At 68.0% G+C, this 27,601-nt stretch overlaps 1 protein-coding gene across 3 annotated transcripts; it reads left to right on the top strand.

Moving 5' to 3' along the window:
• The first annotated feature begins 1,563 nt into the window (after positions 1-1,563).
• CELSR3 (cadherin EGF LAG seven-pass G-type receptor 3) lies at positions 1,564-26,643 on the top strand. Of its 3 annotated transcripts, XM_070391210.1 has the most exons (36): positions 1,564-5,284; positions 6,675-7,325; positions 7,889-8,114; positions 8,353-8,468; positions 8,759-8,847; positions 8,951-9,108; positions 9,521-9,684; positions 9,937-10,062; positions 10,150-10,319; positions 10,758-10,943; positions 11,665-11,781; positions 12,056-12,227; positions 12,373-12,514; positions 12,609-12,729; positions 13,024-13,207; positions 13,373-13,474; positions 13,682-13,696; positions 14,728-14,822; positions 15,318-15,527; positions 15,765-15,960; positions 16,178-16,333; positions 16,643-16,814; positions 17,266-17,433; positions 17,650-17,776; positions 17,863-18,069; positions 18,283-18,457; positions 18,676-18,788; positions 19,172-19,251; positions 20,085-20,208; positions 20,450-20,566; positions 20,640-20,788; positions 21,003-21,118; positions 21,421-21,579; positions 22,036-22,236; positions 22,787-23,660; positions 25,089-26,643. In XM_070391210.1, exons 1-36 carry the CDS (start codon positions 1,564-1,566, stop codon positions 25,114-25,116), a joined length of 9,927 nt encoding a protein of 3,308 aa, XP_070247311.1. In that variant the 3' UTR covers positions 25,117-26,643. The 3 variants fall into 3 exon arrangements, with proteins under 3 accessions (XP_070247311.1, XP_070247312.1, XP_070247313.1); XM_070391211.1 differs by lacking the exons at positions 20,450-20,566; positions 20,640-20,788; positions 21,003-21,118; ... (2 more) ...; positions 22,787-23,660; positions 25,089-26,643 and having other exon boundaries at positions 19,621-20,132; XM_070391212.1 differs by lacking the exons at positions 20,450-20,566; positions 20,640-20,788; positions 21,003-21,118; ... (2 more) ...; positions 22,787-23,660; positions 25,089-26,643 and having other exon boundaries at positions 19,566-20,132.
• Positions 26,644-27,601: the final 958 nt, after the last annotated feature.

The raw sequence follows: 27,601 nt of genomic DNA, 5'->3' as shown, positions 1-27,601 counted from the left end.
CTCACCCGCCTCCGGGCCCAGCCAGGTGAGGGGTTCGGGAGGTGGAACCCCGGGAACCCACCTCCCGGAAACGAAGGAGTCGAGAGGCCAACGAGCGCGCCGTCTGATTGGTTGGTGGTGATGTCATAGTTACCGTTTGGTAGGGCAAGAGGCCTTAGGCCGGGGTTCTCCGCTGGGTCCAAGCAGGAGCCGCCCCCCTGGGTGTCCTGGGCCCCAGAGCGACCCCCGCCGCAGTCCTGGGACGCCCACGCCCTTTGCACCGGGCGCCGCAGGCCGTGGTCGCTGCTGCCCTTGCAGGCCCCTTGGTGGAGCGGCTCCCGAGTGTCTTCCCGGCTCCGCTGGGGCCCTCGGAGCGCCCTGTGCCCGGACGATGCGTCCCGCCGCGGGCAGAGCCTCACATTGTGCCCAAGAGACGGTGACTTTCTGATCGGGGCGCTCGGCGTCCACCCCCCCCCGCGGTCCTGTGATGTCTATTCGCTGTGCCTGCCCATTGGCCGGACGGTAACGGCTGGCGCCCGGAGGGGCCCGGCGGAGGAGAGCTGGGTTGCACGGCGGGAAGAGGATTGAGCTTCCGTTAGTCCCGTCAGGGGTTAAAGGACCGGTCTCAGCGGAGGAGCCGGGCCCGCAGCCGCGGGGCCACGCCGGGCTCCACGGGGCATCCCGGAGCACTGGGGTCCGTGCCCTGGAGAGAGGGGCGCAGCCTCTGGTGGGGGATCCCCCAGCGCCGGAGGCTGCGGGGGGCTGTCAAGGCCGGGCAGGGCAGGTCACCTCCCGTTCCCGCTCCACACAAGGAGGTGGACAGTCGCGACGTTTCATGATTTAAATCTCGCTGATGGAAGAGTTAAAGCTATTGTTCGGGCTGCTGGTGCCCAGCTGCTCCCCCCATCGCCCCCCGCCCCGCCCCATGGTCCTGAGGACGCTCACTGTGCCCCACATTCTCACCGAAATCCGGAACGAGCTTCGGAACTGGGGCTCAGGAAGGGGGACCAGAGGCCGGTCGGCGGAAGATGGGATGGGATAAAGTTAAATTTGAAAAAAAGAAGAAGAAAGGGTGGGAGACGGAGCTGGGACCTCGCCCTCAGGAGGGAGGCGGGCGAGGGCGGAGCCCGCGAGCGAGGAGGGTGCATCCGCCGAGGCCGCCCCCCGCGCCCGATCAGCACTGCGGGCAGCGCCTCGGCGTTGCCCTCAGTAAAGATGGCGGCACAGGCGTCGGCGATCGGAGCTGCCATGCGCCACGGCCTGTACCACCGGGTCCGAGGTTTCGGGCGGAGGCGGAACGAACCATCGCGGCGGCCGGGAGCCATGTTGGAGCGGCGGGAGGCGGCGGCGGCGCCCGGGATGCTGCGGTGGGGGCGGCCGAGGCCGGGGCCGCACTCCACAGGGGCTCCGGCCGCGGAGTAGATGGTGGCCCGAGCGGGGCGGCGGGGGGCGCGGAGCGACAGGCCGAGCGGCGCGGGGCCGGGGCGGCGGCGGGGGCCCGGGAGGGGGCCCGAGCGGCGGGGCGGGCCCCAGGCCCGGACCAGGGCGGGGGACGGTGGAGGCCGTGTGGGGAGGCGGGGGGCGATGGAGAGGCGGCCGCCGCGGTGGGGCCTCAGGGGGCCGACGGCCGCGCTGCTCCCGCTCCTGCTCCTCTCTTTGTTCCCTCTCAGCCGGGAGGAGCTGGGGGGCGCCGGGGGCCGCGGCTGGGGCGCGGAGGCGGCTGCTGCCCGGGAGCCCGGGGCTCGGGTCGGTGGCGGGGCCTTAGCTCTTTGTCCCGAGCCTCCCGGGGCCCGGGAGGACGGGGAGCCTGGCCTGGGAGTTGGGGAGCCTGTCTTCGTGGGGATCCGAGGGGGGAAGCCAAGCGCCCAGAGTGGCCGAGGGTCCCCCGGGCAACCGGATGCGGGGCTGGGGGCGGAATACAGGGGCCAGGCACCCGGGAGCCGCGGGCGGGGGGCCGGCCAGGGCCCGGGGTCTCCGTTATGCCGGCGCCCGGAGGTTCCCGCCTGCGGACGGACGGGACCCTCACGAAGAGACAGTTTGTCGCCAGAGGCTCCGTCCCCAGGGGTCCCGGCCCCAGAGAACAGCTTGCCCTTCCCTTCGGACCTTCTGGTTCGGCCCCAGAGAAATGCTGGGAGAAGCGCCCCCCAAAAAGTGGGAACCACGCGATGCTGCGGGGAATTGTGGGTGCCGGGGCGCAGGGGCCAAAGCGAGAGAACCCTGAGCCCTCGAGCCCAGAGGACGATCTCCCGGGCGGACTGTCCTCCCGGGGCCGCGGGGTCTGGCGCGGGCCTGGCTTCAGCACCGCGCGCGGCCAGGACAGCTCCCGCGCCGGGTTCAGCACCGCGCGGTGACCGGACAGCTCCCGGGCCGGCGCCCGAGCGCATGCGCCCCCGCGGCCTCTTCCGCCGCCGCTTCCTCCCGCTGCGCCCGGGGGTCCCGGCCCCGCCCGGCCCCTGGAGGACACCCCTGGCGAGCCGGGTCCGCCCCCGCCGCGCCGCCAACCGCCACCCGCAGTTCCCGCAGTACAACTACCAGGCGCTCGTGCCCGAGAACCAGGCGGCGGGCACCGCGGTGTTGCGCGTGGCGGCGCAGGACCCGGACGCGGGCGAGGCGGGGCGCCTGGTGTACTCGCTGGCTGCGCTCATGAACAGCCGCTCGCTGGAGCTGTTCAGCATCGACCCGCAGAGCGGCCTCATCCGCACTGAGGCCGCGCTGGACCGCGAGAGCATGGAGCGCCACTACCTGCGCGTGACGGCGCAGGACCACGGCTCGCCGCGCCTCTCGGCCACCACCATGGTGGCGGTGACGGTGGCCGACCGCAACGATCACGCGCCGGTGTTTGAGCAGTCGCAGTACCGGGAGACGCTGCGCGAGAACGTGGAGGAGGGCTACCCCATCCTGCAGTTGCGAGCCACCGACGGCGACGCGCCCCCGAACGCCAACCTGCGTTACCGCTTCGTGGAGCCGCTCGCTCCGCGCGCCGCCGCCGCCGCCGCCGCCGCCGCCGCCGCCTTTGAGATCGACCCGCGCTCGGGCCTCATTAGCACCAGCGGCCGCGTGGACCGGGAGCACATGGAGAGCTACGAGCTGGTCGTGGAGGCCAGCGACCAGGGCCAGGAGCCGGGGCCGCGCTCGGCCACCGTGCGTGTGCACATCACCGTCTTGGATGAAAACGACAACGCGCCGCAGTTCAGCGAGAAGCGGTACGTGGCTCAGGTGCGCGAGGACGTGCGCCCCCACACGGTGGTGCTGCGTGTCACGGCCACGGACCGCGATAAGGACGCCAACGGCCTGGTGCACTACAACATCATCAGCGGCAACAGCCGCGGCCACTTCGCCATCGACAGCCTCACGGGGGAGATCCAGGTGGTGGCCCCGCTGGATTTTGAGGCCGAACGCGAGTACGCTCTGCGCATCCGGGCGCAGGACGCCGGCCGGCCCCCGCTGTCCAACAACACGGGCCTGGCCAGCATCCAGGTGGTGGACATCAATGACCACGCGCCTATATTTGTCAGCACGCCCTTCCAGGTGTCCGTCTTGGAAAACGCGCCCCTGGGCCACTCGGTCATCCACATCCAGGCGGTGGATGCAGACCACGGGGAGAATGCCAGGCTGGAGTACTCGCTGACCGGGGTGGCCCCCGACACGCCCTTCGTCATCAACAGCGCGACCGGCTGGGTCTCTGTGAGCGGCCCCCTGGACCGCGAGTCTGTGGAGCATTACTTCTTCGGCGTGGAGGCCCGAGACCATGGCTCACCCCCTCTGTCCTCCTCAGCCAGCGTCACGGTGACTGTGCTGGACGTGAATGACAACCGGCCCGAGTTCACCACCAAGGAGTACCACCTGCGGCTGAATGAGGATGCCGCCGTGGGCACCAGTGTGGTCAGCGTGACCGCTGTGGACCGGGATGCCAACAGCGCCATCAGCTACCAGATCACAGGCGGCAACACCCGCAACCGCTTTGCCATCAGCACCCAGGGCGGGGCGGGGCTGGTGACGCTGGCCCTGCCCCTGGACTACAAGCAGGAGCGCTACTTCAAGCTGGTGCTCACCGCCTCTGACCGGGCCCTGCATGACCACTGCTACGTGCACGTCAACATCACCGACGCCAACACCCACCGGCCTGTCTTCCAGAGCGCCCACTACTCCGTGAGCGTGAACGAGGACCGGCCCGTGGGCAGCACCGTGGTGGTCATCAGCGCCTCGGACGATGACGTGGGTGAGAACGCACGCATCACCTACCTGCTGGAGGACCACCTGCCCCAGTTCCGCATCGACGCCGACTCGGGGGCCATCACGCTGCAGGCCCCGCTGGACTACGAGGACCAGGTGACCTACACGCTGGCCATCACCGCACGAGACAACGGCATCCCACAGAAGGCGGACACCACCTACGTGGAGGTGATGGTCAATGACGTGAACGATAACGCCCCCCAGTTTGTGGCCCCCCACTACACGGGGCTGGTCTCGGAGGATGCCCCGCCTTTCACCAGCGTCCTGCAGATCTCAGCCACTGATCGGGACGCTCATGCCAACGGCCGGGTCCAGTACACTTTCCAGAACGGGGAAGATGGGGATGGGGATTTTACCATCGAGCCCACCTCGGGCATCGTCCGCTCGGTGAGGCGGCTGGATCGGGAGGCCAGGCCAGTGTACGAGCTGACGGCCTACGCTGTGGACCGAGGTGTGCCTCCGCTTCGGACTCCGGTCAGCATCCAGGTGACCGTGCAGGACGTGAACGACAACGCCCCCGTCTTCCCCGCCGAGGAGTTCGAGGTCCGGGTGAAGGAGAACAGCATTGTGGGTTCGGTGGTGGCCCAGATCACTGCGGCGGACCCCGACGAGGGCCCCAATGCGCACATCATGTACCAGATCGTGGAGGGGAACATCCCCGAGCTGTTCCAGATGGACATCTTCTCCGGAGAGCTGACGGCGCTCATCGACCTGGACTACGAGGCTCGCCAGGAGTATGTGATCGTGGTGCAGGCCACGTCCGCCCCGCTGGTCAGCCGAGCCACCGTGCACATCCGCCTCGTCGACCAGAACGACAACAGCCCTGTGCTCAACAACTTCCAGATCCTCTTCAACAACTACGTGTCCAACCGCTCGGACACCTTCCCCTCCGGCGTCATCGGGCGCATCCCAGCGCACGACCCCGACGTCTCCGACCACCTCTTCTACTCCTTTGAGCGCGGCAATGAGTTGCAGCTGCTGGTGGTCAACCAGACCAGCGGGGAGCTTCGGCTCAGCCGCAAGCTGGACAACAACCGCCCGCTGGTGGCCTCCATGTTGGTGACCGTCACAGGTAAGGGGTGGGGGCAGGCAAATGACTTGTCCGGGCCTCCGGGGCTCCACAGGGCACCTCAAACCAAAGAGGGATCTCCACGCCGTCTAAGAGTCCCTGCACCGCCCGGGATCTGCCATAGGCCTCACAGGTTAGGTTCATACAGTCCCTGCTTAGGCTCTTGGGAAGTCTCTACAGAAAAAAAAAAAGACTATGAGCTGTCTACTACCCCAGGGATCGCCCCCTCCCTCCAAAGGCTGGAGGTCCTGGGTGAATGGTCTGGAGGTCACAGAAAAGCCAGCAGAGGCCGGTCAGCCCGCACCACACCCCTGTTCAGAAGATGGGTTCCTTTGGGTCCACTCTGCCCCTCACCCCTCCGTGCGGGAGAGGGGAGCCAGTGGTTTAGTGGTCACAAACAGCAGCGTACTCTGGCAGCTTCGGGCAGAGGGGGCCGCATTGGCCTGGCTACTATCCAAGGGACTGAGCAGGCCCTGCCCTTTGGGAAAACACGCAGAGGCCCACCTGCCTCCTTCCTGCCTGCACAGCGGGTGTCACAGAGCCCCTCCTGGGGAGCTGCCGTGGGGGGGCTCTGGTCACCCTGCTCTGGAGGCTGCGGAGGCCGGAGACAGACGGTACTGGTGTTCGCTCCCCAGTGCGGGGCCTGGTTCCTGGCCCTGCCGAAGCAGGTGCCACCTCCACGTGGCACTCAGCTTACGCACCAACCACCAGCCCTCACCGACCGCCCATCGTGTGCCACGGTCTGGGGACAGGCATATAAGCCCCTCATCCTAATTCTCGGGGGGGCCACTGAGATCGAAGGACCCGGGTCTGGGGTGATGGCAACTCGCTGAGGGTGGGAGAGGTTGGGGTGCACGACCCTCCTGGTGCGAGGGAGCTGACTGACCTGAGGGGATGGGTTTAGTGGTTACAGGGCCTGGGCCAGGGGAAAGCAGTTGCTGACAGAGATAGGGATGGGTGACCCCTGACTAGAAGCCTCTGTGTTTTGGAGGGTGTCTTGCTGGTTCTGCAGTGCTGGGGGTGGGGAGGATGGGTGGTCAGTGTCCTGAGTGGGGTGGCCTGCTGGCTAGGATAACTTGGGCAAGGGTGAGTTGCACTTCGACTCTCTCGTGTTCTGTTGGAGGAGTGGCTTGCCGACCTCTGGGCACTGGGTGGGGAGGGGTTGCTGGTTGGTCCCTGGCCCAGGCCCCTCCTTGTGTTGGAGGGGAGAGGAAGCAGCAACTTGCTGACCCCTTGGCACAGAGAGCTGGGTGCACCAGGGCCACAGTGGTCACGAGTCCCTTGGCAGGGTCAGCCTGCTGACTCGAGGGCCAGCGCCCTGGGCCGTCACTGGCCCGAGCCCCCCGTGTCCCGGGGAGGGCCGCTGCTGACCCTGCCCCTCCCCCGCCCGCAGACGGGCTGCACAGCGTGACGGCGCAGTGCGTGCTGCGCGTGGCCATCATCACGGAGGAGCTGCTGGCCAACAGCCTGACCGTGCGCCTCGAGAACATGTGGCAGGAGCGCTTCCTGTCCCCGCTGCTGGGCCACTTCCTGGAAGGCGTGGCCGCGGTGCTCGCCACGCCCGCGGAGGACGTCTTCATCTTCAACATCCAGAACGACACGGACGTGGGGGGCGCCGTGCTCAACGTGAGCTTCTCGGCGCTGGCGCCGCGCGGGGCGGGGGCGGGCGCCGCGGGGCCCTGGTTCAGCTCCGAGGAGCTGCAGGAGCAGCTGTACGTGCGCCGCGCGGCGCTCACCGCCCGCTCGCTGCTCGACGTGCTGCCCTTCGACGACAACGTGTGCCTGCGCGAGCCCTGCGAGAACTACATGAAGTGCGTGTCGGTGCTGCGCTTCGACTCGTCCGCGCCCTTCCTGGCCTCGGCCTCCACGCTCTTCCGCCCCATCCAGCCCATCGCCGGCCTGCGCTGCCGCTGCCCGCTCGGCTTCACCGGAGACTTCTGCGAGACCGAGCTCGACCTCTGCTACTCCAACCCCTGCCGCAACGGCGGCGCCTGCGCGCGGCGGGAGGGCGGCTACACGTGCGTCTGCCGCCCGCGCTTCACGGGTGAGCCCGCCCGCGGGGCCGGGGCCGGCCGGCCCGGGAGCCTCAGGCAGAGCGCGAGGGCGGCACCACAGTGCAGGGAGGACGGGGATGAAGGAACCGGCACGGGCGGGCGCGGTGGGACCAGAGCTGGAGAGCCTGGTCCTGGGAGAGTCCAGGGCCCCCAGGACCCAAGGCCTCGGTCGGGGCTGAGGCTGTGAAGGAGGCGTGGCCACTCCGGAGGCGGGGCTGTGAGCGTCCGTTGTAGTGGGTGGGGCGGGACCACGGGGCGTGGTCATCGGGGGCGGGGCCAGATCGAGGGCGTAGCTAGAACCGGACTGGGCGTGGTCATCGGGGGCGGGGCTAGACTCGAACTGGGCGTGGTTAGGGGTGGGCGGGACCAGACTGGGGCGTGGTTAGAGTCTGGATAGGCGGGGCCACTGGCTGGGCGTGGTTAGGTGGGCGGGCCAGACGGGGGCGTGACACTTAAGCGCCGGACCCTTCCGAGGCGTTGAAACCCGCCTGGGAGCCCTGAGCCTCGGGGGCCGAGGGGCCTGGCATGGTGGTGACCGCGGCTCCACCCGCAGGAGAGGACTGCGAGCTGGATACGGAGGCCGGACGCTGCGTGCCCGGCGTCTGCCGCAACGGGGGCACCTGCGCGGACGGGCCCTACGGCGGGTTCCGCTGCCAGTGCCCGGCGGGCGGCGCCTTCGAGGGCCCGCGCTGCGAGGTGTCGGCTCGCTCCTTCCCGCCCAGTTCGTTTGTCATGTTCCGGGGCCTGCGGCAGCGCTTCCACCTCACGCTGTCCCTCTCGTAGGTGCCCGCCCCGCACCCCTGCGGCCTCCACGCGTCCCTCCTCCTGCCCGACCCCGCCTCCGATTCCTGCCGCCCCTCCCCGCCGCCCTGCCTGGGCGGTCACTCTGCAGCGCCCCCTCTCTCATCGCTTCCTCCTACCCCGGCCTGGGCTCCCTCCCCGCCAGCCTTCTTGTCGCAGGGATGGTGGGTGCGAGGAGTGTGCGGCCTGTGACTCCCCCTGCCCACCCCCACCCAGGTTTGCAACAGTGCAGCCCAGCGGGCTGCTCTTCTACAACGGGCGTCTGAACGAGAAGCACGACTTCCTGGCCTTGGAGATCGTGGCTGGGCAAGTGCGGCTCACCTACTCCACAGGTGGGTGCCCCAGGGGGTGTGTGGGCGGGGGTGCACGTGTGTGGGGGCCAGTGCAGCCCCCAACCCCCTGAGGTAGCTGCACACCCGCCTCCGTGGCCACAGACAGCGGTGAGAACCTGGTTCCGGGGAAGAGTCCGGCTCCGAGGTGTGTGCTGCTGTCCGCCCCCGGCACTCCCGCGCACCAGTGTGGTCACCAGTGTATGGGCTGATCTGATGCAACAGGGTCCCCCTGGGGGTGGCTGTGCCTACATGACTGGGGGGGTCAACCTCCACTCGCATCATCCCAACAGGTGAGTCCAGCACGGTGGTCAGCCCCACAGTTCCAGGGGGCCTGAGTGACGGGCAGTGGCACACGGTGCACCTGAGATACTACAACAAGGTGGGCATCCCCTCGGCCTGGGCGTGGGGGAGCCGGGATGCCAAGTCCTGCCCCTCGGGGGTCCCCCTGGGGGTCCCGCTGAGCAGTGTGCCTGGGTCTCTAGCCCCGGACAGATGCCCTGGGGGCTGCTCAGGGGCCCTCCAAGGACAAGGTGGCCGTGCTGAGCGTGGATGACTGTGACGTGGCCGTGGCTCTGCAGTTTGGAGCTGAGATTGGAAACTACTCGTGCGCGGCTGCCGGCACGCAAACCAGCTCCAAGAAGTGAGGCCCCGCCCTGCTCCCCGTGCCCTCTGGGGGCAAAGCCCCCCAGCCCGTCACACATCCCCTTCTCACTCCCGCCCACCAAGCTCCCCACCCTTCCCCAGACCACCAGCTTTCCGCTCTCCACAAGGACCCTGAGACCCCACCTCACCTCTTCTCCGTCCGCCACCCCAGACACCGCCTGCCTCGCTCTCTCATCCTGACCCTCAGCCCGCTCTCCCCCCTTCCCCCAGACTCTGCCCATCATGAGCTCCTCTGCACCCCCACCTGAAGTAAGGCCCAGCGGCCCCCCAGCCAGGCCTCCTCAGTGACCTCGCCCTCTAAGTCCTACCCCCACACCTCCTATGACCCCCCCAGGAGCAACCCTACCCTGGCTCCAGTCCCACCAATGACCTGGACCCCTGACCCCCAGGTCCCTGGACCTGACAGGCCCTCTGCTCCTGGGGGGTGTCCCCAACCTCCCCGAGAACTTCCCCGTGTCCCACAAGGACTTCGTCGGCTGCATGCGGGACCTGCGCATTGATGGCCGCCAAGTGGACATGGCGGCCTTCGTGGCGAACAACGGCACCGTGGCAGGTAGGCAGTCCCTGTCCTCGGGTGGGGCGGGGCCGCGAGAGTGACTCCCCCCTGCTCACGGTCTCCTCTGGTGGCCGGCCTCGGTAGCTTCTACAACGGGCCTGCACGGGCATCTGCACAGGCCCGCCTCCATCCAGGTCCACCCCGCGGGGACCTGGGGCTGAGGTCGTGGCCACGCGCGGTCCCTGTGGACCCCAGGTCCTGCCCGCGCTGGGCTCTCGTCTCACACGCTCCCCGTGCCTTCCTCCCCAGGCTGCCAGGCCAAGCTCCACTTCTGTGACTCGAACCCATGCCAGAACCACGGCCGCTGCGCAGAGCGCTGGGGGGGCTTCAGCTGCGACTGTCCCGTGGGCTTCGGCGGCCGAGACTGTCGGCTCAGTGAGTGGGCGGCTGGGGCCGGGGGCCTGCAGGGCCGGCTCCGCTCCTGAGGGGGGGCCGGTGACCTTGCCCCTTCCGTCTCCGCAGCCATGGCCCAGCCCCACCGTTTCCGAGGCAACAGCACCCTGAGATGGGACTTCGGGAATGACGTGGTCGTGTCTGTGCCGTGGTACCTGGGACTGGCCTTCCGGACGCGGGCGGCGCAGGGGGTCCTGATGCAAGTGCAGGCCGGGCCGCACAGCACGCTCCTCTGCCAGGTGCGTCTGTCCCCCGGCCCCTCCCTACACCTTCCGCTCTCCACCTCCGAGGCCGCCAGCAGCACGTCAGTTGAGTTTGGGCCTGATCAGGCCGCATTCTTCTCTGCCAGGTGGACTGTCCCTCCTTGACCCTGCCCTGGCCCCTGACCCCTGACCCCTAGCCCCCGACCCTCTTTCCTACCAGGGCATCCTCCTCAGGCGCAGGGCATCTGTGTGGCCGCCCCACTCAGCGACCCCTGGCCTGACCTCTGCTCCTTCACCCACTTCTGGGCACATAGTGGCCCTGGGCGCAGGGCCTGTGTGCCAGATGTAGCCTTGCTCCCGCTGTTCTACCCTTTGGTATTCTTGACCTCTGAGCACCCTGGCCTCACCTCCCGACACTCCCAGCCCCGGCCAAACGGGGGTTCCTAACCCAGGTATGTGCCTCTCTCCCCACAGTTGGATCGGGGGTTGCTGTCCCTGACGGTGACCCGGGGCTCGGGCCGTGCTGCCCGCCTCCTCCTGGACCAGGTGATGGTCAGTGACGGCAGGTGGCACGACCTCCGGCTGGAACTGCAGGAGGAGCCAGGTGGCCGGCGGGGCCACCATGTCCTCATGGTCTCGCTGGACTTTAGCCTCTTCCAGGTCTGACCTCTGACCCTGCAGTCGTCCATTCTCAGCCTGCCAACCAGTTGATCCCGCCTCTAGTCCAGCTCCTCTCCGCTCCCTCTCCTGCACGCAGTGGATGTTCCCCGCCGCCCGCCCCTCCTGTCCTGCTCCGAGCCCACCCGCAGCCCTCATGGCAGGGGGGCTCCCAGATTTCTGGCCCGGTCTTGGGTAGTCAGCACTTTGCCGGACTCTGGAAAACCCTTCTAATCGCCGGCCCCATCTCTCAGCTCAAATCGTGGGATTTCAGGGTCTGTTCTGGTCCAGGAGAAAGGGCCTATCTGAGCCCAGCTCTTTTTCAAAAATATATTTTTATTGATTTCAGAGAGGGGAGAGGTAGAGAGAGAGAGAAACATTAGTGATGAATCATTGATTGGCTGCCTCCTGCACGCCCCCTACTGGGGATCGAGCCCACAACCCGGGCATGTGCCCTGACCGGAATCAAATGGGACCCTTCAGTCCACAGGCCGATTCTCTATTCACTGAGTCACACCAGCCAGGGCTGAGCCCAGGTGAACCCTTCCTGACCCATCCCCCATGCTCCGGCAGGCCCCCATACTCGAGAGCAGCTGTTCCCAGACCTTCCCCCTGGCACAAAGGAGCAGAGCATGGTGTGCAGGGCTAGGACAAGGCCAAGACGGACTTGGGGGGTAGGGTAGGGGTCCTCTCCCTCCCCAGAGCTGACTGCCCCCTCCCCCAGGACACTATGGCGGTGGGGAGTGAGCTGCAGGGCCTGAAAGTGAAGCGACTGCATGTGGGAGGCCTGCCTGCCAGCAGCGAAGAGGAGGCTCCTCCGGGGCTGGTCGGCTGTGTCCAGGTGGGGTCAGCAGGGGGGGACCTGGGCCTCGGGGTGAGTGGGGAGAGCAGGGCCTGGGGACCTGAACAGCTGCATTCACCTGGGGCGGGGGGCTGAGCCACAGACAAGTCGAGCCTTTCTGTGCTGCTGGAGGCGAGAGTCCAGCTCCAATGGTCACGGGCCCTTAGAGGTCAGTGTCAGGGGCAGCACACTGGGGGCCCCTGGGCTGAATTAGGGACATGGGGTCGGGTCGGGAGCTGCATGTCAGGGGTCATCAGGCCAGCTGTGTCCACAGGGGGTGTGGCTCGGCTCCACGCCTTTGGGGTCCCCAGCCCTGCACACCCCCGCGCAGCGAGTGAACGTGGAACCTGGCTGTGTTGTGGACAGCGCCTGTGCGTCTGGGCCGTGCCCGCCCCACGCGGACTGCCACGACCTCTGGCAGACCTTTTCCTGCACGTGCTGGCCAGGTAGGGCCCGGGCGGGGGCGTGATTTGGGGGCTGATGAAGACTCGGGGACCCGGAGAGCCTGAGGGGGAGGAGGAGGCCGAGGACGGCGCCGCTCCCTCCCGTGCCCTGTGGTCAGTGTCCTGAGCTCTCTGACCCGACCTGCAGGTTACTATGGCCCGGGCTGTGTGGACGCCTGCTTCCTGAACCCCTGTCAGAACCAGGGGTCTTGCCGGCATCTCCCAGGGGCCCCCCACGGCTACACCTGTGACTGTGTGGATGGCTATTTCGGGCAGCACTGTGAGCACAGGTAGGGGGCCAGGGGCCGAGATCAGGGAGGACCTGGGGGGGTTAGGAGGGCGCTGAGAGATCAGGGGGCATCTCACCCGGCTGTGCACCCCCAGGATGGACCAGCAATGCCCACGAGGCTGGTGGGGGAGCCCGACCTGCGGGCCCTGCAACTGTGACGTTCACAAGGGCTTCGACCCCAACTGCAACAAGACTGACGGGCGGTGCCACTGCAAGGTGTGCCGGGGCCCTGGCCCCTGACCCCTGGCCTTGGAACTCTTCCCTAGCCATGATTTGTGATTCTTCCAGCTTGCTGACCTCTGCCCCCTGACTCAGGCCCTGACCCTTTACCCGTCCTGTGACCTAAGTGCCGTCCTTTGTCCTTGACATCTGACCCCTCCCTTAAGTTTCACTTGAGGCCCGGCTTCCTTCTGGCCTGTGAGCACTGTTCTCTTGACCCTTCGTCCTTGGTTCTTCTTCCCCAAGCAAGCGTTGACCTCTGACCTCAGGCCCTGACCCCTTCTCCACCAGGAGTTCCACTACCGCCCCCGGGGCAGTGACGCCTGCCTGCCGTGTGACTGCTACCCTGTGGGCTCCACCTCGCGCTCCTGTGCCCCCCACAGCGGGCAGTGCCCCTGCCGCCCGGGCGCCCTCGGCCGCCAGTGCAACGGCTGTGACAGCCCTTTCGCCGAGGTGACGGCCAGCGGCTGCCGAGGTGAGCAGGCTTTCGCCCAAGTGCTTGGGTGACCTGCCACCGAGTCTGCTGGGCCAGCCGGGGAGGGGCGGGCTGTGAGCCGGGCTGGGTGGTGGAGGGGCCGTGGGAGTGGCTGTCCCTCGCCCCTGCCCCTGGCCCCTGGCTCAGTGCCTCCTGTCTCCTTAGTGCTGTACGATGCCTGCCCCAAGTCGCTGCGATCTGGTGTGTGGTGGCCCCAGACCAAGTTTGGCATTCTGGCCTCAGTGCCCTGTCCCCGGGGGGCCCTGGGTGAGTACCTCGGAGCAGGTGCATTGCTGAGGGTGGGGTGGGCCTGTCCTTGGCCTGCTGTAGCCCTCTCTTCCTGAGACAGGCGGCCTGGTTCCTGCAGAGGTGGGAGGGGGAGGGTCCAGGCAGGCCCATCACTACCTCCTAGGGGTTCCGTGTCCCTCCCCCACCTCACTGAGCCTCCGTCTGTTTCTCCTGGCTTCTGGGCAGGATTGCGGGGTGCAGGTAAGGGGTACGTGTTTGCTCAGGTGCGCTGCCCCCCCCACTGCCAAAGCTTTCGCAGATCCCCCTGCTGCCTGAAGCCCCTGCAGGCCCCTCCCACTGCCTGAGGCCTCTGAAAGCTACTCCTGATTGCTGGGGTCCCGGGGCCCCTTCTCTGCTGCCTTGGTCCTCAGAGACCCTCCCCACACTCCCCACGCCTGGAGACTCTGGCTGCCCCTCCCACCTCCTCAGGTCCTGAGGTCCCTGCAGGAACCTGTGTCCCTGCTGCCTGAGTTCTCGAAAGGTGACTCCGCCTTCGAGGCTCCTACAGGCTCCTCCCCACGGCCTGAGGTCTCCCCCAAACCTTCCTCCCTGCCTGAGGTCCCTGCAGTGGCTGGACAGAGATCATCCGTGTGCATGCACGTGTGTGTGTCTTTCTGTGCCTGCGCACGTGTCTGTGAGTCTGTCTTGGGGGGAGAGGACCCTGTGTAAGGTTAGGGTCCCTTTCGCTGATGGCTGCAAGCTCCCTCGTGGTCCAGCCCCCGCCCCGGCTCATGGACAAGGAGAGACGGCAGCAGCCATCCCGGGCAGTTAAAACCTGCGTGGAAGCTTCTACCCCCACCAGTTTGGTCACAAAGTTCTGGAGAATCTGGCCTGTGTGTGTGTGTGTGTGTGTGTGCTTGTCCTGGTCCCCACACGTGTGTGTGCAGATAGGAGCATTGGGGCGTGTGCGTGCGCATGTGTGTGTGCCCTGGGCCTCATGCCTGGGAACCTTTCCTGGCCTGTGTGTGCGTGTGTGTGTGCATGTGGACGTGTGCACAGCCTGCCCTCGTGCTCCCTTTTATCGCTGGTGGTTCAGAATGGCCAGACCCTCAGGATTGGCTGGCAGCAGCTGGGGGCTGCCTGGGCTGGGGCTGGGCTGCTCCATCCAGGGTCTGACGGCCAGTTCTCTAGTCTCTGACTCAGAGCTTCCTCTGAGGTGGGAGAAGGTGCGTGGCCACCTCCTCGGGAAGGTGCCCCGGCCCCAGGCCTGACCAGGGCTCGCCTGCCCCCAGGTGCTGCCGTGCGGCTCTGTGACGAGGACCAGGGCTGGCTGGAGCCTGACCTCTTCAACTGCACCTCCCCTGCCTTTCGCGAGCTCACGCTGCTGGTGAGACCACCAGCCCCTGCCCTGCACTCAACACCTGCCCGGCCCTGGCCCCAGTCTCCCCAGGCCTGTGGTCGGCCCAGACCCCACGCCCGTCCCTGGGTGCCCGTCCCTGGGTGCCCGTCCCTCGGCCCAGACACCATGCCCGTCCCTGGCCCAGGCCTTCCCTGGGTGCCCGTCCCTGGCCCGGGCCTTCCCTGGGTGCCCGTCCCTGGCCCGGGCCTTCCCTGGGTGCCCGTCCCTGGCCCGGGCCTTCCCTGGGTGCCCGTCCCTGGCCCGGGCCTTCCCTGGGTGCCCGTCCCTGGCCCGGGCCTTCCCTGGGTGCCCGTCCCTGGCCCGGGCCTTCCCTGGGTGCCCGTCCCTGGCCCGGGCCTTCCCTGGGTGCCCGTCCCTGGCCCGGGCCTTCCCTGGGTGCCCTTTAATCTGGCCAAACCCTGTGAGGCTTTTGAGAAAGGCCTGAGGGACCCAGTGACCTCGGACCCCATCTTTGTCCGGCAGTTGGATGGCCTGGAGCTGAACAGGACAGCACTGGACACTGTGGAGGCCAAGAAGCTGGCTCAGAGGCTGCGGGAGGTGACCGGCCACGCTGACCACTACTTTAGCCAAGATGTCCGCGTCGCTGCCCGCCTGCTGGCCCACCTGCTGGCCTCTGAGAGCCACCAGCAGGGCTTTGGGCTGACGGCCACTCAGGACGCCCGCTTCAACGAGGTGGGCTGTGCCCTGTGCTCTCCCCCGATCGCTGGCCCTGGACGCTGAGCCCCGGGTCCCCGCTCAGGCCCTCCTGGCCCTGGGGAAGGGAAGGCCCTGAGCTCCCTCCTCCCCGGCCCCCAGACCCAGACCCACCCCCTGCCTGCTGGGGCCCCCTGAGCCCTGGCCAGACCCCTCCGCCCGCCCTGCCCTCACGCAGCCTGTCCTGGCTGAGCCCGCTCTCCTCCCTCCTCCCAGAATCTGCTGTGGGCAGGCTCGGCGCTGCTCGCCCCGGAGACGGGGGACCTGTGGGCGGCGCTGGGGCGGCGGGCGCCCGGGGGGTCCCCCGGCAGCGCGGGGCTGGTGCGGCACCTGGAGGAGTACGCGGCCACGCTTGCCAGGAACATGGAGCTCACGTACCTGAATCCTGTGGGGCTGGTGACGCCCAACATCAGTATGTGGTGGGGGGCGGGCAGGGGCTGCAGAAGGGCGAGGACCGGGTCTGAGGGCCGGGCGCTGCGATGCCAGCGTTCGTGGCCGGAGGCTGGCTGCCACCCTCAGCAGGGCTGGGCTCCGCTGGTAGCAGGGAGGCTCTGGGTGTGGGCAGGAAGGAGCGGGACCCCAGCCTGGGGAGGGACCCTTGACGGCCTCACCCCCTTCCTCCTGGGCAGTGCTCAGCATCGACCGCATGGAGCACCCCAGTCCGTCCCGGGGCACCCGTCGCTACCCTCGTTACCATAGCAACCTGTTCCGTGGTCAAGATGCCTGGGACCCTCACACCCATGTGTTGCTGCCTTCCCAGTCCCCACGGCTGTCCCCACATGACGGTGAGGGCCCGGGGTGACCCCTGGGCTGGGTCCCGCTTCCCCAAGCCGGACCCCACATACCCCCTGCCAGGTCCCCTGGGAGAGACTCCCTCACCAGCCCTCCCCCCACCCCTGGCCACAGCACTCGCCTCGCCAGCTCCTGCCGCCTCCAACCTTCCCAGGCCTGACCCTGGGGCCCATGTTCCCTCAAGGCTAGGTCTGGACCCACAGGGAGGGAAGGCCCACGCTGGATGCAGGGTGGGGTTGAGAGCTGGTTTGTGGGTGCTCAGGCGGGGTCACTGACAGGGGCCCCTCCCCTTCCCCTGGCAGTTCTGCCCACAGGCGGCAGCGTGGAAAACTCTAGCTCTGCGCGCGCAGCCCCCCCGCCACCTGCGCTGGAGCCCGAGCCCGAGCCGGGGGCCTCCATCGTTACCCTCCTGGTCTACCGCACGCTGGGGGGGCTGCTCCCCGCCCAGTTCCAGGCCGAGCGCCGGGGCGCCAGGTACGGGGGTGGGGGGAGCGATGCCAGGCCCCTCACCCTGAGCTTCCTGCAGCTTCTGCCCAGCCCGGCCCCCCCAGCCCCGTTTTGGTGGGCAAGTGAGCAGGTTCCTGGTCACGGCTGCTCCTCGGCACAGCGCGGGGCCGGGTCCACCTGCCTGGTTCCGCAGTGTGTTGTGGGGTGTTGGTGGGATGGTCAAGGCGGAGGGCGGGAGCCAGGGCATCAGGCAGCCTGGCTGAGAGGCCAGCAGACAGGCCGCTGGGGAGCCCGGCTGGAGAGAACCTGCCATTTTGGGGAACCGTGACCCCGGCAGAGGTTGAAGGGGTCTCAGAACAGCGTCCTACTGGGGGCTTCCCGAGGGGGCGCAGCCCTGATGAGTGGCCTGAGGACCCGGAGGCGGGCAGCCAGGGCCGGGGCGGTCCGTGGTGCTCAAGCCCACGCGGTGTCTCCTCAGGCTCCCCCAGCACCCCGTCATGAACTCCCCGGTGGTCAGCGTGGCTGTCTTCCACGGACGCAGCTTCCTGCGTGGCGTCCTGGAGGCCCCCATCAGCCTGGAGTTCCGCCTGCTGCAGACGGCGAACCGCAGCAAGGCCATCTGTGTGCAGTGGGACCCGCCTGGCCCGTGAGGACCTCCGTGCGGGAAGCCCCGGGGCCCCTGTTAGCCCCTGGGAGGCCGGCCTGCCCCTGGGGCCCCCACTCACGCCCCTGTTCACCCAGCCCCCCGAGGAATGCTGCTCCCCAACGCCAGACACCCTGGGCCCCTCCTGCCCTCCCTCACCCCTGCCCGGCGACGGGCCCTCCTCAGAGCCGCTGGTGGTCTCACTGCCCGTGGCCGCAGGGCGGACCAGCACGGAGTGTGGACGGCGCGGGACTGCGAGCTGGTGTCCAGGAACGGGTCCCACGCACGGTGTCGCTGCAGCCGGACGGGCACCTTCGGGGTCCTCATGGACGCCTCCCCCCGTGAGGTGCAACTGTGTTCAGGGCCCCGAGGATGTGGGAGGGTCAAAGGGCAGGGGTCGCAGCACCCCAACGGCCACCCCTGTCCCCACAGCGGCTGGAGGGCGACCTGGAGCTGCTGGCTGTGTTCACGCACGTGGCCGTGGCCATGTCGGTGGCCGCGCTGCTGCTGACCGCCGCCCTCCTGCTGAGCCTGCGCAGCCTCAAGTCCAACACACGGAGGATCCATGCCAACGTGGCGGCCGCCCTGGGGGTGGCCGAGCTCCTCTTCCTGCTGGGGATCCACAGGACCCACAACCAGGTGCAGGGTCAGGGGACCTGAGTCCCGGTGACCTCGGCCGGGCCAGGAAGGCCCAGGGCCAGAGCTCAGGGTCAGAGGTCGGGCTGCTCCAGCCAGGCCGGGGTGTGGGGCAGGGTCCCGGGCAGGTGCTGTGGTGTAGGGGTCCGCGGCGGGTGGGCGGGTGGGCGTGAGGCAGGCGGGGCCGGAGCATCCTGACGCCCGCCCTGCCTCCAGCTGGCGTGCACCGCGGTGGCCATCCTCCTGCACTACTTCTTCCTCAGCACCTTCGCGTGGCTCCTGGTGCAGGGGCTGCACCTCTACCGCGTTCAGGTCGAGCCCCGCAACGTGGACCGCGGCGCCATGCGCTTCTACCACGCCCTGGGCTGGGGCGTGCCTGCTGTGCTGCTGGGTGAGCGCCCTGCCCACCGGCCCGTACAGGCGGTGACCCCTGACCTCTGTCCATCACAGGGCCTGCCCCTGCCCCCAATCCCAGTCGTGACCCCAACCTCAGCCCCCATGCCACCTGCTCTGGGAGGACCTGCTCTGCTCGCCATCCTGGCCTCTCCCGTCCTTGGAGGCTCAGCGGCTCTAAAACACGCCCCTTCCATCCTGCCCCGCCCCCCCCAGGCCTTGCCGTCGGCCTGGACCCTGAGGGCTACGGGAACCCCGACTTCTGCTGGATCTCGGTCCACGAGCCCCTCGTCTGGAGCTTTGCAGGCCCTGTCGTCCTTGTCATTGTGGTGAGTGCTCTGCGCTCGGTGCCACCTGTGTGCTCCGCTGGGGGTGGGGCAGCAGCAGGTGAGGGCGCCAGGGAGGGGCGCCAGGTGGCAGTCTGCAGGCTTCCTGGCTCGGCCCTCTGGTCCCCATGCAGCTGGCCTGGAGATGGAGGCGGGGGTCGGAGATGGCTGCCCGCCCCCTCCCTCACGCCCCCCGCGCTCCCCGCCTCTGCCCCCCTGTCTCTCCACCTCTCAGTCCCCTCTGCCTCCCTGTCTCTGTCTCTGATCTCTGTACCATGTGTGTTTCTCTGGGTCTGTCCCCCCGTGAATCGTGGTTTCTCTCTGTCTCTCACCGTCTCTGTCTCTCTCGGCCTTGCCCGGGTGCCCATGTCCGGCGGTGGGTCCAGATGAGCGGGACCATGTTTCTCCTGGCTGCCCGCGCGCCCTGCGCCTCCGGGCAGAGGGAGGCCAAGAAGACATCTGCGCTGTGAGTTGGCTGCCTGGGGGCCCGGGGGTCTCGCCCTCCTGCTTGGGGCCTGGGGTCCCGGGACAGTCCCGGTGCAGGCTGGGCTCCAGGTTCTGGGGGGGAGGGAAGCCGCCTGCCCGTAACACACTCTGGTGCCCGCAACACACTCTAACCGCACACGTGCTCTGGCCCTGCTGCCTCCCCAGAGTCTGCCTGGCCCGGTGGCTCACTGGGCCTCCTGCCCGTGGGTTCCCGCCCATGTTCTTCCCTGTTTTCTCTCATGCCGCTTCCTGCGTGGTTCCCCATGTCCCCTCCTGGCCCCTCATATCCCCCAGCGTCTTCCTGACACCCCACGTTCTTGTGTGAATTTCCCTCCTCCCGTGTCCCCAGGTGTCCCCTGCCTGGCCCCGTGCTGCCTCTCATGTGTCCCTCCACGAGCCCCGTGTGACTCTGTGTGTCCCGTGTCCCTCCACGAGCCCCGTGTGACTCTGTGTGTCCCGTGTCCCTCCACGAGCCCTGTGTGACTCCGTGTGTCCCTCCACGAGCCCCGTGTGACTCCGTGTGTCCCTCCACGAGCCCCGTGTCACTCTGTGTGTCCCGTGTCCCTCCACGAGCCCTGTGTGACTCTGTGTGTCCCGTGTCCCTCCACGAGCCCCGTGTGACTCCGTGTGTCCCTCCACGAGCCCCGTGTGACTCTGTGTGTCCCGTGTCCCTCCACGAGCCCTGTGTGACTCCGTGTGTCCCGTGTCCCTCCACGAGCCCTGTGTGACTCCGTGTGTCCCGTGTCCCTCCACGAGCCCCGTGTGACTCCGTGTGACTCCGTGTGTCCCGTGTCCCTCCACGCTTCTGCGCAGGACCCTTCGGAGCTCCTTCCTGCTCCTGCTCCTGGTCAGCGCCTCCTGGCTCTTCGGGCTCCTGGCAGTCAACCACAGCGTCCTGGCCTTCCACTACCTCCACGCCGGGCTCTGCGGGCTCCAGGTAAGGCTGGTGGCCCTGTCACCGGGCCTGACGGAGGTTCAGGGCCGCCCCTGGGCGGGCATTGGCAGCAGGCGGGTGCTGGCCTGGACTGACCTTCACTCACACCGGGGCTCCTGGCCGCCTGCCTCCTGGCCACACTGACCTTCCCCGACTCGTCCCTCGTGTCCCGTGGACCTTGGCTGACGCCCTGGCTGGCCCGAGGCCTCCTCCCTCACTGATGTCTCCAACCCTCGTGCCCCAGGGCCTGGCCGTGCTGCTGCTCTTCTGTGTCCTGGACGCCGACGCCCGGGCCGCCTGGGCGCCTGCCTGTCTGCGCAGGAAGCCGGTGCCCGAGGAGGCCAGGCCCGCGCCGGGGACGGTAGGAGGCCCTCAGGGCCGGGAGGCCAGGGTTTGAGGCTTCTCTCGGTGGGCTCACCCCTGTCTCCCCCCAGGGGCCTGGGGTCTACAATAACACGGCCCTCTTCGAGGAGAGCGGCCTCATCCGCATCACCCTGGGCGCCTCCACCGTCTCCTCCGTGAGCAGCGCCCGCTCCGGCCGGGCCCAGGACCAGGACAGCCAGCGGGGCCGGGGCTGCCTCAGGTGAGCGGAGGGACACAGCTCCCACCAGCCTGCGTTCCCGGGGTGGGCGCTGCCGGGCCCAGCCGGGCCCCCTGGGCCTCTGTGGCGCCTCCATTCCGAGGCCTCCTGCCTCACCCTGGTGCCCTGGGAGCCATCCACGGCACGCAGATGCCCAGCCTCCAGGGCGCCCATCACCCCTCTTTAACGGGGGGGGGGGGGCGGGGTGCATTTCCAGGGACAGCGTCCTGGTCCGACACGGCTCGGCTGCAGACCACACTGACCACAGCCTCCAGGCTCACGCCGGCCCCACAGACCTGGACGTGGCCATGTTCCATCGAGACGCCGGCGGAGGTGGGGGCCCGGGCGGGGAGGAGGGGGACACATCTCTCCCCACCTCCCCTCTCTTCTGTCCCAAATTGGGAGTCTCGGCTGCGGCCGCCAGCTCCCCAGGTCACCACCCCAGGAGGCACCCAGCACCCAGCCCCCAGCCCTGTCTCCTAACAAGGCCCAGCCCTCTGCCCCTCCGCCCCTCACCCTCTCTCAGGCCCCAGGTCCCCAGCCCCTTCCTTCCTGCAGGAGCCACCCCAGGGCTCCCACGTCCCTCCTTTCCCCACAACAACGCTGGGCCTCCCACCCCTGACCTCCCTCCCCAGGTGCAGACTCCGACTCTGACAGCGACCTGTCCTTGGAGGAGGAGAGGAGTCTGTCCATCCCGTCCTCCGAGAGCGAGGACAACGGCCGGCCCCGGGGGCGCTTCCAGCGTCCGCTCTGCCGGGCCGCCCAGAGCGAGAGGCTCCTCAGCCACCCCAAAGGTGACGGGGCCCCCCGACCCCCGGGTGACCAGGACACCCCGTCCCACTTGGGTGGGACCCAGGGACCCTCCTGCCCCGAGGACTCCTGGGCCCGACCTGCTGGGCTGGCGCTCCTCTCCCCTCCGGCCTCCGGCGTGTTCCGTGGCTGGAGGCCCGCACAGCGGTGGCCGGAGAGCAGGTCAGGGTGTTCTAGGGGACACGCCACCCCTCCAGCCGCTGGGCTTCCCTGGGGTGGGGGCTCCTCTCTCAGCATCAGGTCCCCCGTCTCTGTCCGCCTCCAGCTGAGAGGGAGGGCGCATTAGTGCCCGAAGGCTCATGGGCCTCTGAGAGCCGCCTCCCGTTCGCACCTGTGCTCACAGGACAGCCAGGGTTTTAGGGGCCGTTGGGGTCAGGGGTCAGAGTCGGGGCCACAGGGGTCATGAACCACCGGGTCCTGTCACGGCCCTGGCTCTGCAGATGTGGACGGCAATGACCTCCTGTCCTACTGGCCTGCCCTGGGCGAGTGTGAGGCTGCGCCCTGCGCTCTGCAGGCCTGGGGCTCCGAGAGGCGCCTGGGGCTGGACACCAGCAAGGACGCGGCCAACAACAACCCGCCGGACACGGCCCTGACCAGCGGCGACGAGACCTCCCTGGGCCGGGCCCAGCGCCAGAGGAAAGGTGCGAGCCTTGGCCGGGCCTGTACTTCAGGGACCCCGCGTTGCCTGCCCCGCCCTGGTGTGGACCACAGAAACCCCAGGGCCTCCTGCCCCAGCCCAGGGGTCCTCCCCCAACCCCATCTGCGTCCTGCGAGCCCCAGGAGCCCCTGTGCCTCAGGCCTCGAGCTCCTGCCCCTCACCTGCTGGACAGGGGTCCTGAGAGATGGTCCCGCCCCACAAGGGCTCCCTGCCCTGACTTCTGCACCCAGAGACCCCCGGAGTGCCCCGCCCCAGCCCAGGGGGTTCTGTCCTCTGACCCTGTCAGCATCACCAGGACCTGGGGCTGCCCCCACCCCTGCACGGGGGAGCTGTCCCGTCCTGGCCCAGGCGATGACCGCCTCCCCGCTGGCCTGTCCAGCTGCCTCTGGAACTCCCAGAAGCTGCCTCTGCGCCTCTGCCAGGGGTTTCTGCCCCAATCCTGTGTCACAGGGACCCCAAGGCTGCCATGTCCCTAGACCCGGGGAGTCCCTGCCCCCCTTTTACACATCCTGTCCCCCGCTGTTCCCACCCAGGCATCCTGAAGAACCGGCTGCCGTGCCCACTGGTGCCACAGCCCCGAGGCACCCCTGAGCTGTCCTGGTGCCGCGCAGCCACCTTGGGCCACCGCGCTGTGCCGGCGGCTTCCTACGGCCGCATCTGTGCCGGCGGGGGCTCGGGCAGCCTCTCGCAGCCGGCCAGCCGCTACTCCTCCCGAGAACAGCTGGACCTGCTCCTCCGGCGGCAGCTGAGCCGGGAGCGGCTGGAGGAGGCCCCGGGCCCTCTGCTGCGCGCCCTCAGTCGGCCGGGCTCCCAGGAGCGCCTGGCTGCTGTGCCCGGCCGCCCGGAGCCCAGGGACCGGGGCAGCACCCTGCCGCGGAGGCAGCCGCCCCGGGACGGCCCCGGCGCCGCCGGCCGCTTCAGGTCACGGGATGCGCTGGACCTGGGAGCGCCCTGCGAGTGGCTGCGCACGCTGCCCCCGCCCCGCAGTGCCCGGGACCGGGACCCACAGCCCCCGCCTCTGCCCCTGTCTCCCCAGCGGCAGCTCTCAAGGGACCCCCTCTTGCCATCCCGGCCCCTGGACTCTCTGTCCAGGATCTCGAACTCAGGGGAGAGGCTGGACCAGGTGCCTAGCCGGCACCCCTCGCGGGAAGGCCTGGGGCCACCCCCACAGTTGCTCCGAGTCCGGGAGGACCCGGCCCGCGGCCCCTCCACCGAGCAGCTGGACATCCTCTCCTCTATCCTCGCCTCCTTCAACTCCTCGGCCCTCTCCTCCTCCGTGCAGTCCTCAAGCTCGCCCTCCGGCCCCCACACCACTGCCACGCCTTCCGCCACGGCCTCCGCGCTGGGGCCCTCCACGCCGCGCTCGGCCACATCCCACAGCATCTCGGAGCTGTCGCCCGACTCGGAGTAAGTGGGGTCCAGCCCCTGCACACCCCCATCTGCTCAAGACCATCTTCTGTGGGCGCCCTGTGTCTGCCACAGATGGGGTGTGGGTGGGGCGACAGTGACAGCGTGGGCACCTGGGCTCAGCATAGCCAGGGGCCAGGGGCAGAAACCCGCAGGGAGAGGGGCTGTGATTGATGGGGGGGGGCGGGGGGGCTTGTGGCTGTGCTTGGGCCAGCACCCCCCCCCCCCGCCCCCCGCTCCCTCTGGGCTACAGGGAAGGACAGGGGCCTTGCCTTCTAAGGGGCTTGAGCTGGCGGGGCGGGGGGGGGGGGGGGGCGCGCAGAGGAGGCAGGAGGCTGGGCCGGGGGCAGTGGGAGAGCAGGGGTGGGAAGTGGTGCCAGGATATGGGTCCTTGCACGCCAGCTGGACAGTCCCTAATGGTAACGCACTCGTCCCTTCACCCAGTGTCAGGTCCCTCCTGCCCAGGGCACTGGGGCTGGGTGCACAGACGCTGAGCTGGGACCTGGTGCATCCCAGTGCCGTGGGCCTCTGGGTGGGGGCGGCGGACACACCGGAGCAGCTGCATGCACAGGTGCCGGGGAGGCCGTGGGGGAACAGGAGTTGCCAGGCCTTAGCAGTCAAAAGGAGGGTTGAGTTTTATTTGTTTAAAAAAGTTTTTTTAAATCTATTGATTTTGAGAGAGAGTCAGACAGACAGACAGACAGACAGTGGCTTGCTCCGCCTCTCCATGCGCCCACTGGTTGACGCTGGTATGTGTTGACCTGAGGGGTTGAGCCCGCCCCCTGGGTGCGTCAGGACAGCACTCGGACCAGCAGCTCCCCGGCCGCCCCAGGCGGCCCCCGCTCCCCGGGGCTGCATGCTCCTCCTGAGAGTGCGCATGCGTGGGGCTGACAGGTGTGCGGGGCCTGGGACCGGAGGGAGGACTTTTATACTTTTGGGCGAGAGCTGCGTTTTCAGGAGGAGGGACAGCTAGTCAGGTCTGTGGAGTCTGTAAGGTGAGCGGCTTTGGGGAAGGAGGACCCCCAGGATCTGAGCAGAGTTGGGGGAGAAGGAAGGAAGGTGAGCGGGTCAAAGGAGTTGGGGTCCTGGTGCCCAGGGCGCTGGGAGGATGCTGGGGGAGGGGACCAGAGGGGCTGTGGGCCCCATCGGGGTCCTGCAGCCTCGCGGTGGGGTCTAGTGGGGGGCAGGGGCCTGGGGGACTGAGCAGGGGTTCAGGCTTTGAGTGACACTTGACCCCTCTGAGCCTCAGTTCCTTATCTGCAAAATGTGCCTGTAGTAACAGACCCTGTGAGACGGGGAGATTTCTGAGACCAGATCTGCCCAGTGTTAGCCTGGGGTCTGTCACAGGGGGTGCTCGCTACGCCCTGGAGGAGACACGCAGGTGGCCCGCCTGGCGCCTGGCTGACGGCTCCCCCCCTTCCACTCCAGAGTCCCCAGAAGTGAGGGCCACTCCTGAGGGGCCGCCGGCAGCTGAGGAGCTGCGGGCAGGAGGATTCGGACTAACGCCGACGAAGAGACCCCTGGAGGCGGGCTGACCCCAGGCGGCCCCCGCTCCCCGGGGCTGCGGGCTGAGCTGCATGCTCCTCCTGAGAGTGCGCATGCGTGGGGCTGACAGGTGTGCGGGGCCTGGGACCGGAGGGAGGACTTTTATACTTTTGTATCTTTGTAACCAGAGAGATATGCGTATGTTATTTTTTAGCTTTTCTGTTGCCCGGGGTTCTGAGGCGGGGCTGGGAGGCGAGGGCGCCCAGGGAGAGGCGCAGAGTCCGTTGGGTTCCCGGCAAACTAGATGCTCTTTTCTCTCCTCTTAACTGGGCGGCTCCGGGCAGATCCTCCCGTCCCCCCAGGGGGATCTGAACATCGCCAGGGCCCAGAGAACAGAACTGATCTTTGCTTTTTCTTGGATGCAAACTCCTGAGACTGGGGGTGGGGCTTGGAAACAAGGGTCCCCTGGCCTCCTCACGGCCCACTCGTGCCCCTCCCCGTGGGTTTGGGTGTTCACGGTGCGGAGCCCCTGCCGTTACTGCCTTATGACCGAGGACTGCTGCTGGTGCCGGGGAGCCGGGTCCCTCCTCCCAGAGGGCTGCAGGCCTCGCGTCACCGTCCCGCAGAGGGCGCTCGCCCTGCTGTGAGCAGAGCTGTCTGGTGCCCGCGATTCCCAGCTCGGCCGCCAGGACTCATGCCGAGGGCTGGGTGGGAGGACAGCCAGGGATCAGAACCAAGGGACTGACGATGCCCCGTGTAGGTGCCACCCCCCATGTTTACAGGAGCGCCCGGCCCGCGGCCGGCTGAGCGAGTGGCTCCCTCCCGCCCCCACGCCCTTCCGCTGGGAGACGTGACTGTTAGGACCCTGTTCACAAACTCCCGTCTTTATTGCTTTGTCTGGTGTCCGGAACTGGGAACTTCTGCATTTTGTTCCTTCGTTTACAGGTCAGGATTGAAAACATTTTAGGCCTTTTGTTTACAACTGGAACTTTTTACCCTTTGTTTACAAGTGGGAGGTAGCAAACGTGGGAGAGGGGCTGGAGGAGCCACCTGGCAGGACCCTGGCCCTCTGCAGGGTGTAACCCCCGCTGTCCCACCAGAGGTCAGCCCTGAGTGCTGCCGGACAGCAGGACAGCAGCGGGAGGCCTCCTCTTACCACCGGGGACGGGGGTCTTGCAGGGTTGGGGGCGGGGCGGGCAGACAGTCCCTCCTCCACGGATGCTCTTGGGAGCAGTTTCCCAGGAGACCGAACGCTCTACTTGACTGACAGGTGCCAAATCCCACCGGCCAGGACCCCGCCCTCCTGACCAGAGTGACCCCCGCCCTTGCAGGGTTGCGGGGTCCGTGGTGGGGAGAGGGGCTGTCCTTGCTATGTCCTCGGCTCTGTAGATGCCCCTCTCTGGGGTCGCCCCCTTCAGCCCGTGGCCCCTCTTCCTGTCCGTGTACATTGTTCCGTGAAGCCGCGCTCTGTTTTGGGAATAAACTTCTATAGAAAATGGTTATTGTCTCTCTCTTTCTTAAAAATGTATTGATTTCAGAGAGAGGAAGAGAGAGAAACATCAGTTTGTTGTCCCACTTATGCACTCATTGGTTGCTTTTTTGTTGTTGATATATTTTTATTGATTTCTGAGAGGAAGGGAAAGGGAGAGAGAAACATCAATGATGTAAGAGAATCATTGATCGGCTGCCTCCTGCTCGCCCCCCACTGGGGATGGAGCCCCGAAACCCTGGCCTGTGCCCTTGGCTGGAATGGAACCCAGGACCCTTCAGTCCACAGGCGGACGCTCTATCCACTGAGCCACACCGGCCAGGGCCATTGGCTGCTTCTGGTACCTGCCCTGACGGGGGTGCACAGGCTCCAGCCAGCGCGGCCCCTGGCCAGGCCTCTGGCCTCTGGTCGGTGGGTGGGAGGTGGCTGTGGCAACCCAGGAGGCCGAGCTCGGGGAGAAACCTGAGCGGGACCTTCTCCTGAGTCCCAGCTATTTTTAGCCCATTTCATGGGAGAGCCGGCCGGCTCCCATCCCCTTTGCCCTCAGTTCTGGCCTCACCTTGTGACTGGGGCCCGTAAGGGCCGCGGGGAACCCCGCCTCCGCAGGGCAGGCCGGGCTGCAGGCAGCTGCGGACTTCACCTGCCCGGCCCGGGGCAGGAGCGCTCAGAGCTGCCCTTGCTGACCCTGCAGCCCATGGACAGCACCGGCCCCGGCAGCCTCTGCGATTTGGAGCCGCGGGGACATCCACGTTCCTCGCGAAAACCTTGCGGGGGCAGCATTCCCGGGCCGGGCTGGGGGGGCCTCACTTCGGGCCTGGGTGTCTGTCCAGAGTTGGAGGGAGGCTTCCGGCCCCTCCGGTCTCAGAGCAAAAGCCCGAGGGGGGCGCCGGACACCCACCCCCACGGGGGCTGAGCTCGCGGGGGTTTCCTTCCCTATTCCCCGGGGCCTCCCCAAGGAGCCCCGTCC

The sequence above is a fragment of the Myotis yumanensis genome, unplaced genomic scaffold (genome assembly GCF_028538775.1).
Source record: "Myotis yumanensis isolate MYYU_CA2020_CCGP unplaced genomic scaffold, mMyoYum1.0.hap1 SCAF_14, whole genome shotgun sequence".
In the NCBI taxonomy this organism is placed as follows: domain Eukaryota; kingdom Metazoa; phylum Chordata; class Mammalia; order Chiroptera; family Vespertilionidae; genus Myotis; species Myotis yumanensis.
This window is presented reverse-complemented; position numbering and strand designations above follow the sequence as displayed.